This window comes from Camelus ferus, chromosome 6 (genome assembly GCF_009834535.1).
Source record: "Camelus ferus isolate YT-003-E chromosome 6, BCGSAC_Cfer_1.0, whole genome shotgun sequence".
Lineage (NCBI taxonomy): Eukaryota > Metazoa > Chordata > Mammalia > Artiodactyla > Camelidae > Camelus > Camelus ferus.
This window is the reverse complement of record NC_045701.1, coordinates 21024794-21039128: the sequence shown is the minus strand read 5'-3', so window position 1 is coordinate 21039128 and position 14335 is coordinate 21024794. Positions and strand designations below refer to the sequence as shown.

Below are 14335 nucleotides of genomic sequence, written 5' to 3'. Positions count from 1 at the left end.
TTACCAAGGCTCTTGATAGAATAAATATCTACTCCTCTCCATTGCTGAAATATTTAAGTCTAAGTGGTCTTAATTCTTATATTATTAATATTCATATCCAAGGAAACAAATTTAATTAATTGACTGATTAATTAGTATATGTTTTACTTTTTAAATTCCACTATTCACAAAGGTAAATGAAACTACCATGGAAAATGTTTTCTAAGTAAGTGTGAAAAACTGCAACTTTAATAAGACAAATTCAAATACACTTGAAACTACTTAAATGATAAAACTTTACATCAAGGAAGCTGCAACATAAAACTATACTATTTAGAACCATCAGTGTGCTCAAAAAGGCACTGATCCTATTAATAAATTTTACTTACGTCACAAGCACACCACTCTTGGAACATGAGTAAAATATTCTTCAACTGCATCTGTATAGCAATGGCAGCCTCCCAGTCAGGATCCACTTCTATGTGTTGTCCCACCTGTCTTCTGATTTCTTCCATTCCCTGACAGAAAAGAGTGTTAACACATACAAACAGGCTCTCCTTCTTTAGTTCTCTATTGGCAAAATGTAAAATCATCAGAATTCATATTCATATATATGCATAGATTTTTTAATGTGGGCTATTATACTGGGTCAGAACACATGGATTCAAGTCCTAAATCTGCACTTTCTAGCTGTGTGGTCCTGGACAAGTTATTTCTAAGCTATGATTCCCTTATATGTAAAATGGTGATAATAACAGTTAACTACCTCATAAGATTGCTATGATGCTCAAAAGAAATAATGCATGAAAGTGCTTACTATAGTATCAGATGGTAAGTGTCAATAAACACAATAGTAACAGCAGGGGTTAAGGTATTTCGAAAGACCTATTATTAATGCAGGATAGGTGAGGCAGTGTTTAAATTTTATTTCTATTTTGCTACATTTACTCTTCCTCAAATAAATACCATAACTTGCTAAAAACAAAACAAAGCAAAATATGAAAGACTGGGGTTAAATTTTTAAAAATAAATTTATCTTATTGATGTACATTAGAACTACCATACCTGCATACAAGTAAGAATCTTCAAAAAAGATCGAAAACCTTCAAGGAACTGCATTCTTAATCTTTCTGTCCACACTGTGGGTTTGCTGATCAGGATATATCTACCATATCAAGAGACAAAGAAACATTTTATTTCCCTATTCTGAGATAATTTTAAGGTTCTCAAGGCTATACACAATGTTGATGCATCAAAATTATGCATTCTAATTTCTTACAATTCTAGGCAGAGTTAGAGAATTACACCAGCAATATGTGAATGCTCTATGAGAGGCAGTTGTCAAAGCTAAGCCTGACTTCTCCACTCAAAAGTTAGTCTGATTAAGTGAACCTAGAAGGAACCTAGCCTATCACAGCTGGACAATCACAGTACAGATTTTGTAGAATTGTTCATACCCTTCACCCTTAGGGCCAGCTGAAATCCCTTCATCCTCAAAATTCATGTCAAAACTACACACACAGGATGTATGCTGTTTGTGCAAACCATTTCAGAGTATTTTATAAATTGTAAAATATTTTTGTGCATTACACACCTTTCCCCCATAAAGCATGCAGTCACCAGAATTACAGAAAATCTGCAACACATAATAGGAGTTTGGCCTGAGATTCAACAGTTTTGTTGGTGCTGCTCAGTATGTAATGACTGGAGATTTGTACAACTTTGTGTGAATATTCTGTGCTGGTTCAGAATTTGGAAGATTTCCTACCTCCAGGTTTTCTTAGCCCAGAACCCAGGAGAAGAATGTAAGCACCTATGCTATCTTGGCTTACTTAACAGAATGTATTTTTTTCTAGAAATAAACAGACCCATTTTAGCCTACAATTTACAAGATCAACATTAGTTTTGGCTCTAAAGACAAGGACTGGCTTCATACCCAATGGGAACAATGTTTATCATGAAATGACTTCTCAGGAAGGTATTGTTAACAATTATTAAAAATTATTTTTCATTCAGTCAATGCAAATCAATTGCTATTATACACAAGGTATAGGGAACATAAACATGAACAAGACACCCTACCCCTGAGGTTCAAAGTGTAGAGGGAAAAAACAGGTACATACACCAGACACTACAATCCAGTGTTAAGCTCCCCAAAAAATGGCACAAAGGAAGTAATGTAAAACATTAAAAAAAAAAAAAAAAGACAAAAAGATGGCCAAAAAGTTTTATTTGTAATGATAGTAGGGACTGTGGTTTAATTTTTCCCTCTCTCTAAATATGCATTATTATGTTGAAAGTCCATTAAAAATATAATCATTAGGACATTATCAAAGAAATAACCAAAATACGCTGATTACATTCTAAATCTTTTAAAGTAAAACCAAAAAAGACTAAGGTTTAAAACCTATCATGATGAACAAACGGCATTAAAGTCTGGCTGTTTATTCTAGAGTACTGCTACTCAGAGGTTGGCACCCAAATCAGAAGCATCAGCAATCTGCATTTTATCAAGCTCCCCAAACGATTTGCATTCATATTAGTATTTGAGAAGCACTGATTTAAAGAGAATTTACACTTCCAGTTTCCAGTAACCTCACATAGTTCATGCCTGACCTCTATAGCAGATCTAGCAAGTAGAGAAGATGTAAGAGTTAAGAAGAAAGAAAAGAAAAGGAAAAGAAAAGCAGCCTACAGATAAAAACAGATGGCAAAAGCAGTGGAAGACGAGGGTGGGACAGGGTAGGAAAGGAAGAGAGTGATTTGGATTGAAAGTATGCTGTACTTTCCAGAAATAGGAAGGAACAGGTTAGAGTAATAAACGGATAATATTCACTTAATACAACCAAGATTCAACTGCATCCCTCTTCTAAGTTTCATTTCCACCCCAATACATGCCTTCCTTAAAGTGAGTGACAAATGAAACTAAATTAATAGAGGAATATTATTCAGAATGAGGGAAGTGATAATCTCTTCCTTCTACTACACAGACCTCAGAGTACTTTTGTTCATTTCTTGGCATAAACCTTAAGTGGTATACAGTCAACTAAAATAGGTTCAGTAGAGAAAAATAATAATTTAGAAGGGATTTTAAATATGAAATGGGTATATTTAAAGAAAGTGATGCAACTTAACCTAACAAAGACTTGGTAGATATGCCTGCTATCTTTAAAAATACTTCAAGATAAACAAGCATTGAAGTTGTTCTGAATGGACGAAGGGTGAGCTAGAACCACAGAATGCAAGCTACAAAAAGAGTTCAATACAAAATAACAAACTTTCTAAAAGCTGGAAGAGGCCAAAGGTTAGAATGTATTGCTTTGAGAGAATTTCCTGAGGCAGGCTGAACAGAACTTTTGTTAGTACCAATGAACATCTCATGTTGAGGTACATCCAGATAAGTAGCATATAAGGTGAGACTATGGAGAGCTACAAGTTCTGGATGAATCTGCACTTTATTCTGGAAACAATTAAAAGGAACTAAGTATTTGTGGTTATTTCTTACTGATTTTTAAGAGCAGGGTTTCAGGAAGAAGAGGTGAATGAGTTAAGTATGTGGGGAAAAGTAAGAAAGAATGCAAAATTTCTACAATGAGAGCATGAGAAATGGGGCTCAATAATTATTTGTTAAATGAAGGGTGTATCTGATTGGTGCTTTAGGCCAGGTTTCAGAAAATGCTTTGTTGTTGTTTATGTAGTCTGTGCGGCTATACGATGTAGAGAAAGGAAAACGAGATAAATAGTGCTAGTCTCAAATATAAGTTCTGCCACTTAACTAGCTTTGTGATCTTAGGCAAATAATTATAATCTACAAATAAAGATTACATCACCTACCTTATGAGAATGTGGCAAGAGTAAAATGAGGGTAAATAAGTAAAGCTCCTTAGCACATAGCAATTTCTAATAAATAACACAGGACCCTTGTGAGAGTGAATTACATGAGAAGACCGGCACAGCATCTGCTAAACAGGAGCTCAAAAGATGTCAATTTTCCCTTCTCTTTGTCATTAGAGATATCTCTATTTATATAAGGATATAGGAGAGAAGTTGTAAGCATCAGAAGAGTGAGAAAACTTTAAAGTTACCCTCGCAACCAGGGACCTTAAAGTTTTACCATGTGGGTGAGTATCTAGGGATGTATTCACTCTATATTAGTCACCGCAGAGAATAACTTTAATCAGAGATCCATAAAATACGATAAAACAATGATGTGATGATGCACCACTTCTCTGGATATAAATGTAACTTAATAGTAAGGATACTTCACAGTAATGAGGGCTGCAGTAATTTTTGCTATACAGTAGACCAAGGAATGAAAAATACACTGATTAAACACTAAACTGTAAGTACTGCCATTTGGAGTGTTTGTGTATTTCGTTTGTTTTGCATGTTATAAATTATGCATAATTTATGAATCACATTGGCTAAATGGTAATTCACTATTGAACCCATCATCATCTCTACTTGTACTAAAGATGTACTAACGCAACAATTTACTGAACTTTAAATAAAGGATTACATGTCATAATCTTATTTAGAAATGGAAGAATTTGAAAAGGTCTGGAAGCATTTTTTTTCAGTAATACCAAGGATCCAACACATAGCTCTAGAAATCTGTCAAACGTATTTTTCAAACTAAACCATTTCTAGGTTGGCTTGGAAACCCTTTTCCATCTCTCTATACTTTACATGGTCACTAGAAGAAGTGGACAAAATTAGAATGATTTTCTCCCCCTTAAGGACTAGAATAAATAATCATATATATACCTTAGAGCTCTTCTTTAAAATAGCAAATGAAATGAAACATATTTTGTCTTAAATATTCTTAAAAGAATTTTTTGAAGTTTATGACTTATTGAATAGTTGATACATATTCCTTATAATATTCACCATCTATTTCTAAATAAACATAATCCTTATAATATTCACCATCTATTTCTAAAACAAATGGAAATTTATTTCCTTTTAGGTCCAATGATTCCGAATGTGATCTACCATGTGATTCCAACTTTAGTTGAGAAGGAAACTCTTTGTTCTCTTCAGGGAGAAAAACTTAAGAAACCCCTGATGAATACAAATAACTTGGTTATATGTATGAAAAGGGGAGTTAAAAAAAAATTCACATCAACAAGGTCATCTGAAATTAAGCAAAAGAGTCTATACAAGAGGGGAAGAACCACAACGCATGAATGGGAGTGAGTGGAAGGCATGGTAATTACGATGGAGATTCATTTAGTGACCCCAAGAGACCCTAAATTCCTGTGAGAGGCCCTTCCTTAGTACCTTCTTTATTAACTTAGTTTTAACTCTATAAGAAGTCATCTCTTAAAACATTTATTGACATGACAATAACAGTTAGTTCTTTGCACCTGCCATTATTATAAAGATTCCTAGAAAATCAAAAGATTTATTTATAAGACAGAGTAAGCACAACTGTGTTTAACAGATACCTTCACTTTCTGACTCAAACAACTTACTTTAGATCACATATTACTGCATATACTCTTCCCAATTTGTCCTGGCTGTAACCCTGAAAGTTGAATTTATTGTTCCTGTCCAAGTACTCAGGCAAAACTTCCAGCAGAGTTTCAGTAATGACAGAGATAACATTCTGCTCTTCAATAAGATGTCGAGCCTGCAGAATATGTCAATAATATTGTGTTTAGTATTAACTCATTGTAGTATGGACTTAATTCATGTACTAATTTTGTTGGTAAGTCATTTTTAGTAAATGTTTGTTGAGCATCAAACATAGCCCTTAGTCTCACAGAACTGCAATCTGAGAAATTATTTTCTAAAAGTAAAAGTTCATTACTTCTCCACAACTGGAAAACATCTGTCTGAATACTTCAAGCCCATTACACGGATTATCTACATGAATGTTTATCATTCAGTAATCACACAGTGAGCAAAGTAGAACAAACAAATACTTCAAGACTTCTACGGTATATATTATCTACTCTGACATCTTCCCCTTACTCACAATCTAACTTCTCTTTCCCATCCTTTTCTCTGGCCTTTGAAAAGAGAAAGTAGGACTAGTTGACAAAACTGTCCGGAAGAAACAGGAAAAGTAGCAGTATGAAAAGGAAGCAGAATCCTCCACACTCCTCCCAGGCCTATGCAGCACCATCTCATGCCAACGCCTGACAATTATATTCTCCTCCTGCTTTATTGTACGTACTTACTTACCCCTAACTCCCGTAACAACACAAAAAACCTAAAGAACAGCAAAAAAAATTTTTTTGATATTAAAAAGGCACTGCTCCTAAGTTACTCTAAAAACTGAGAAAACAGCTCTGGACTTCACCTGCAAGGATCAGGATTTTTGGACCAAGGTAATGCCATCACTCCCACTCCACAAGTTATCTAGTCCTTGGATATCGTTAAAGTATTATTCACATGCAGATATCACTGAAGTATTATTCCACTTTTCAAGTGGAATTAGACCAACACAGTGATTCTGAAATTATTTTAATTTCATTCAACACTAAATAAAATTCTTAAAATGACAAAACAAGTATTACTTAGAAAGTTTGCAAAGACCAATCAATACATACCAAAGTAGGAACAGTAAACATCTGAACTGAGAGTGCAGTTACAGAAATACTTCTGTCATGATCATCATTGATGTATTCTTTCTGCAGCTGCTTATAATACTGAAAGATACAATAATAAGTTGAGAAGCAATTATAAATAACTACTAAAAAATTTTTTAAATCCCAATTTTAACAGCTGTTGTGTTTGTTTCTATGTATAAGATGACAAGTATCACAATTCCTATTAATCAAGAGAAGGTATACTATGGTCAACAAAAATGTACTAGGAAGAGAATAACAAAAGAGCAAATACGAATTCAACTGCCCCATCTGACATAGTTGGAAGTGAGAACTATTTTAAAAAACAAAACACACACATACACACACAAAGGTAAAAATCACAGAGGACTACAAAGGTGTAGTATATCCTTTTTCCAAACAGAATCTGAGGCAATCTTTAGCAGATTTTACCCCAATGGAACATGACAGGGATTATATTTAAAGTTTTTAAAAAGTGATATGACCCAGAAAATGAACCATTAGATTCAATCCGGTCTTAAACAGAATGGATGTTGGCTGTACATAACTTGTTATCCCTACTGGTACATACCAGCTGAAAATCAACCCTGACATACTGGGAGAACAAAATTAATAATACATCTAGTCATATATCAAGCAGCTATCTATTATGTGTAAGCACAGTGTTAGATCCTTGACCTGTATATTTAATTGTATCCATTAGAATTCATACAAAGTTTAAGAGGTAACCATGGTGTACAAAAAGAAAATCATCTAAGTAGGGAGAATTGCTGCTGTAAAGGGAAAAAATTCATTTCAGATCACACATATGGTCCAATATTCTCTCTCTCTACAGAGTTTTAGAAGAATAGTTGATAATTTGAGTTGCCGTCACCGTTCAAGAAACCAAATGTCTTAATTACTTCTAACAATCTAATTATAAAATCCAGGAAGTGCAGGTATCTTATCCCACAGTATGATTTGCCTATGACAATCATTATTTCATTCTCTGCCTCCAGTTTCATCTTGGGTCTTACTTCTGTTCTGTCTTAAGTTTTACAGCACTGCCTACAACTCAAAATCAGAGTAAACTAACAAGTATTTATTGGATACCTCTGTATAAGGCAAAGTAGAAGATCAAAGAAGTACATGTTCCAACTAATTTAACTTGAAAGATACAAAAAATATAACAATGTACAAGATATACCATAGATCAATAAAATAATATCAAAAAGCTGTAAGATTTATCTTTATATTCTAGCCCCAAATAGTTAAGTGTTATAACTCTTGCCCATCAACCTGCCTCGTTTTTAGCTTGTGTATCTGTTCCTTTTCCCTACTATACCTTTCAACTAGTCACTTCTCTTATAATTTTACTGACAATCAATTTTACTGATTAGGAAGGATAAATGCATACTTGAATGTGATAACTTCCCATTGATTTGACTAGGCAAGTAATAGGTCATTTTCCACCAATCTCCTCTCCCAGACTACTGTTTCCATACTACTAAATGTGAAAATAAATGAACTTATTAACAAAGAAATGAGCTATAAAATTAAATTCTTGCTTTGTAATTTTCCCCACTATTATTTCACTTACAAAAGTGGTTTTCTATTTCTATTTGTTGATATCTATTTATAAAGAACAATTACCTTCACAAATTCCATAGCAAAGAATTTTTTGTATTCCATCTCCATAAAAAAACTGCTGAAGATCAATTCATGAAGGATCTTACGGGCACCTATAGATCATTTTGGGAGGAAGTAGGGGAGTATCACCAAGGCAAAAAAAACATTCCAGCTATTAGTAGTGGCAGAATGTTATAAAAATATTTCACATGCTAATAGACCTCAAGGACTCAAATAGTAATAGCATTTGTTACATTAATACTTAATAGTTAGAATTTAAAATACATACATGTAATGCTTTTTCCCTCTTTTTCTGTATCCCTCTCACCACTGCATCTTACTTAATTCTACTTCTCCCAACCTTCCTCCATTCCTTTTCATTCTGTTTCACTAAAAACTACTCTTACTCTGTACTTTCTCTTCTGCATCCCCTTTAGCCTTTCTCTCACCTTTTACTTTTGGTTCTTCACCTAGATTTTAAAAATAAAATTTAACATAGCTTTTATAATGGTACTACTACATACATATATATGTGCATATATATATAATGTATATATATGTACACACACACACTCCTTTTTACTGGTCTTGACTAAATGAAAAGATATTATAATTAAAAGGCAATTATCCCTGGATTTTAACACAGAAGAATACATATTGATTGGTTAACCTCACCTTGAAAGTATAATATCTTATCAAGTCAACTGATTTAATAAACAAAAGAGATTACAACTCCACTTTAAGGGCATATCTTCCTTTGCTTCATGGTAAGTAGCATAAGTAATGATCTATTTACCTTTATAAAGCTTTGCATCCCAAAGCATTAACCTGCTTATGAGACAGGGATTCTCAGAGCCAGGTTCTTCTCTAAGGCATGCTTGGCAAAAGATCTGTCTAAAGTCACCTACAAACAAAAGAAGTCACATAATTTTTATTCTTGTAGTATTTCTCCCAAAAGTACATTGCCTATAATAATATATGAAAAAAATAACATCAATCCTCCCACATTTGATGTCAAGAGCAATTCTGTCAACATCAAAGAATCAAGAGCCAATAAAATACTATTTACAGCTCTTGAAAAGCAACCCTGAAAATAAAATGTAAAAACAAAGAGATTTTATTTTATACTCAGTGACATTTTTAAATTTGTGGCTATTTTTTAAAATAATATTTTATGAAAAATAAGAAAAATAGGCATACACTTACTTGAATAGCTCATAATTTTATTCATCCAGGACCCGAGACGCAAAGCAAATTTCTGATGAGCCATAACCTCAGAGTGTAATACTTCTACATGAAGTGGATGCTGAGAGACATTTTCTGAATGACTCTACAAATTAAAGGAATATTAAAAACAAATTAGTTTTTAAATTTTTGTTTTAACTAAGTAATCTATTCATCAAAAAAAAGTCATAGAATTATTGCAGTTCCAAATCTCTGGGTCTAAATGCTCCAATCCTATCTTTACTTAGGATGTCAAACCACTTCAACAATATAACCATTTTATTTCAGCTCTTGTAATGTGCAATTCATCTTAAATCCTCTTTTTGACCCTAATTCAGAAAATTACCTTTATATCTTCCTTTGCTTCCTGGCAAACAGCAAAAGCACCTGCTTTAACAGCCCGACGGCCCTAATTAGAGACAGACATGAGAATTAGGCAGTACACTGTCAATTCCAAACAATAAGTTACATGTAACCCAAAGACCCAATAAGCTCGTGATCATCAATCATTTGTTGACTGGCTAAAACTCATAAGATTGACAATTACTGGAATGATAAATATAAATGTTTAGCAACTTTACACAGCTTCAGAACTTTCAATATCACTAGTAGGGAATTTCTAAACTTAAGGATCCCAGATTTCCTGCTTGGCAAGAATGTCAATTCTTTATTTACTGAAGTGTATTCTAATTCTGTCAGATAATAGTAAGTTAGGTTTACTAAACTTCTGCTATATGTTTTAAATACTTTTCATGAATGAACTTAAAATTCCTCAACGTGTGCTCCAAAACACACTTGTGATCCACTAGTGGGTTAGAGATGTGGCCAGGATTTTGATTTCTCAAGCCCTATAATCACTATACTAATTACTAATACCAGGATGCTTCTTCCACTATATTATACATTTCTTGAGGATACGGATTAGGTTAATATTCCTTCCATATACCTGAGGAACGCATTTTGCTTTGGTTGGGTGTTAAATAAAAGCTGAGCAATGCTCTAAATATTATTCCAAAAATAGTTTTAATAAATGTTAAAACCTCAGAAATGACCAATTTTCATAATTCATGAATTGATTCATTCATTCAATAAATAATTATAGAAACAGACTGAGGTTGAGTTACTTTTTTGCCAAATATATTCAGTAACTAATTATTTAGAATAAAAGAGGAAAATTACAAATCTAAAACTATGATATATACACACAGAAAAATCAAGTTTAACCAATTTACTTAAGCTATAAGGAATAAACAGAGATTGGTTGTACCTAACACGAAGGCACTTGGCAAGGGAGAGTCAACAACCATCTTGCAGGAAGCTGATGGAAGACAGTATAATAATTCAAATAAAGCTCACAAACCTCTTTGTCTATGGCAGTGGTGTGTAACTGGGCCTCTGGGAGTTCACAGTCAAGAGCTCTTTGTAGACTGTATATGACATGGTCATATGAATGGTGTTCATCATTGAAAAGGACACAGTAGTATCTATCATTTTTCTCTCTGTTTTTTAAAAAAAGAAGATACATATTCAGACACTGCAACAAATAACAAAGGGAAACACGAAATAGCCTAAAATAATATATGCCATCTGTCAAAGCAGCACCATGTAATTTCCTACATATAGAAAAATGCCACTAAACACTAATATACAAAATGATTTTAAGTGGTATGGTACCATGGAATTTAAAAACCCTGATTAAATGTTTTCCCCCCAACTTTTCTTATTACTTTCAGAGGTAAAATACTACTCTCAGTTAGTGGCAGTATGTCTTTAAAACCACTCTTAACTCCTGCCAATCTCTTATTTTGACAGGCTTTGGGCTCACAACCTTCAAGCAGGCAATAGTCAGATTTTATTAACATTTAGTTTTCATTGAATTTATTTTTGATTTTACCTTCTATTTAAGTGACACTGGTTTTATAGTACATTAAAGTTTTTTTTTTAAGTGTATATATTTAAAGTGATAGCACTACCATTTGACTGTGAGACCTTAGACAAATCACTTAAGCTTTTAGTCTTGCTAAAATTAAAGCACCTTTTCCATCCTTAAGAAGAGTATAATATCTACATTTGAGAGTGGTGTGAAGATCTTATAAAATATGTGAAAAAGGCTGTCATGGGCTACACAAATGTCAGATGTTATTATCAATTTTTAACTGTTACAATAAGCTTTTACAAAATACTCAATTGATCCTTATAACTCTAAGAGCAGATTTTCTTGGGCCTCTTATAGCTTAGGAAATGGGTGCTCAAAAAGATTTCTCCATGGTCCCAATGCCAATCAATAAGCAGTGAGGAACAGAACTCAGATCTGTGAATCTGAAGTCCAGAGCTATCTACATACACAACTACACTCAAGCAACACACCCTTTTTAGACAAGCAGATTGCTAGTATTATGTTTACCAATACAAAGTTTCTTAAAGTGCTTGACTTACGTTATCAAACTATTTGAAATTAAAACCATTGTGGATACTATCTCTAATGACCTTCATTTCTCCAAGCAGTTTATGGCCCAGTAAGAGTCAAAACAATACATTTAATGTCTTTAAGAATTAAAATTCTTAATTTTCTCTCCTAAAAGAATACAAACAAATCCAGGAAACTCAAAAAACTGTATTTAGATTTGTTTTGCAACTTGGTAAAATTCCTAATATTAAACAGGTAGAAAAATCCCCACAAGGCCCAAACTGTATTTCAGATCAGGTCTGGAATTCTCTTTTGCATTTGTAAGTTAAGAGCAAATGTTACTGTCACTGAAAGACTTACGACTGTTAGAAGTTGCTGGGTTTTAGCTAAACAAACTGTTAAATCCCCTACAACTGAAATAATCCTAGATACCAGAGCACCGGACAAAGGGCTATCTCCTTATTCTTACCATCGGACTTTTTAATCAAGAAAAGAGCTAAAGACCTAGACTGAAGAGAGACACACTGTTCCGAAGTCTCTATCATTGCCCACAAACCTCTCAGGGAACCTGGAGGTTGGTTCAGGCCAGGATCAAACGGGGCAATTCACTTCCCTACTGAGATGAGTGGCTGCAAGGTCCTTATAAGCCATTTAAAACAAGAACCCCAAAATGTTCTTTCTTAAAAATCAGAAGTTCCTGATTAGGTTCTTCCTTTAGCTTAACTTCTGTATAGTGCCTTAGCAGAGCATCTCACATAAATGGACATTTTGGAAGTATTTCCAAGAGGCAATTCAATATAAAATTTTCAAAATGACAGTTAAGCAGTAAATAACAACAACAAAGACATTTTTTCCAACAGTTATTTTGCAATATAAATAATCATCACCAAAACTTCTCCCTTTTAAAAAATTTCCCCACCTTATCCGGAGTTCAGGAGGCAATTCTTTTTCCTCTTCCCATATAGTCATTTCTACAATGTATTTTATTACTGAAGAGAATATTTTCCTGGCTTGGGCAATTACGTCTTCATTCAATGGACAACGGAAGTTCTGACAGAAAATATAGAAAAACATACTATCAACATAGTATACAAGTAAGTGGATGAGTAAGATAATGTTAATTTATACTAATAATTTCAATGAGTTCATCACACCATCCTCCAGAAACGAATTTAAGTTCAGCTCAAGAGTTTGTTATTCACATCAGTTTAGCTTAATTCCTTGTGGCCAACTTGGTGCTACAGATGACAGAAAGGAAAGGAGGCAGAACCATGGAGGCCCCCCCCCCCCTTAAAGATGCTCTCTCTTATGAATGTTTTTTTCTGCCTGAGTAACCTAATTATAATATCAAAGAACAATCAGTTATAGGGATTGGTTATCTCCCTACAGCTTACAAAAACTTTTCTCATTTATTTATTTCAATTAGTCCTCACAGCCACTCTGTAAAGAAAGGCAGAGAATTAATGGCAATTAAAGGATAAAGATCCCATTCAAGATCAAAGAGCCTATAAACATACAAAAAGCAAGACTATAATCTAAGTCTTTTGACTCTCACAAAAAACAATGCTCATTTCATTACAGAATACCATCTCCTTAATAGAAGGCCTGTTCAAACCAATCAGCTAAAAAAATGCATTCAAATGCTCTATATCATAAACCATTAGGGAAACACGAATCAAAATCACAGTGGGATCTCTCTTCACACCTGCTAGAGTGACTACAATCAAAAAGGCAGGTAACAGTAAGTGTTGGCCAGGATGTGGAGAAATTTGAACTCGTATACATTGGTGGAAATGTAAAACAATGCAATTTGGAAAACAGTCTGACAGATGCTCAAAATGTTAAGTATAGTTATATATGACCCAGCAATTTCACTCCTAGGTATCTATCCAAGAAAAATGAAAACATATGTGCACACAAAAATGTGTATAAAAATGTTCACAGCAGCATTATTCATAATAGCCAAAAAGTGGAAACAACCCAAATTTCCATAAACTGATGAATGGATAAATAAAATGGTGTATGTTTATATAATGAAATATTATTTAGCCATAAAAAAGAATGAAGTACATGCTAATAAAGTATACTTTAAATGGGTGAATTTTTAAATATGGCATATAATTTATATCTCAACAAGCTCTTTAAATAAAGGAGTAAGCAGGAAAAGAAATACAGTAGCTCTTTAAGACATACCCACTTGAAATCCAGTAGAAATTCAGTAGAAGGCATTTAATATTAATTTTAACCCACCTGCTGTAGACTATACTTATGAACTGTATTTTATTCTGTGGCGACCAAAACATTAACCTATGCATTTAATCTTTTACATCTAATCTTTCTCACTCCCCAGTGCTTTACAATTTTAATTTCTACCATTTCTTCAATATGTCACCTTTTCTCTGGAGAGTTTGCTCAGAAGCTTTTGCTAGAGATTTTAAAAAGTGTCAAAGGTACTAAGAACAATATTAATACACTACATTCCTATTTCTTATCTTTTTTAGCTCAATACTTCCTTTCAATTCTTCAAAAAAGTAGTCTG

General features: G+C 33.4%; 1 protein-coding gene across 2 annotated transcripts in view; it reads right to left on the bottom strand.

The window, feature by feature from the left end:
* The window catches only part of UBR1 (ubiquitin protein ligase E3 component n-recognin 1), a 136516-nt gene that overhangs the window by 72168 nt on the left and 50013 nt on the right, over window positions 1–14335 (bottom strand). For both annotated transcript variants that reach the window (XM_032481378.1, XM_006178875.3), the window contains exons 6-15: window positions 12716–12846; window positions 10750–10888; window positions 9736–9798; window positions 9372–9495; window positions 8962–9069; window positions 8190–8278; window positions 6540–6638; window positions 5457–5614; window positions 1045–1144; window positions 369–497 (exon numbers count right to left, since the gene is read on the bottom strand). In XM_032481378.1, coding sequence (XP_032337269.1) covers window positions 369–497; window positions 1045–1144; window positions 5457–5614; window positions 6540–6638; window positions 8190–8278; window positions 8962–9069; window positions 9372–9495; window positions 9736–9798; window positions 10750–10888; window positions 12716–12846 — 1140 coding nt within the window. The remainder of the gene's footprint in view (window positions 1–368; window positions 498–1044; window positions 1145–5456; window positions 5615–6539; window positions 6639–8189; window positions 8279–8961; window positions 9070–9371; window positions 9496–9735; window positions 9799–10749; window positions 10889–12715; window positions 12847–14335) is intronic.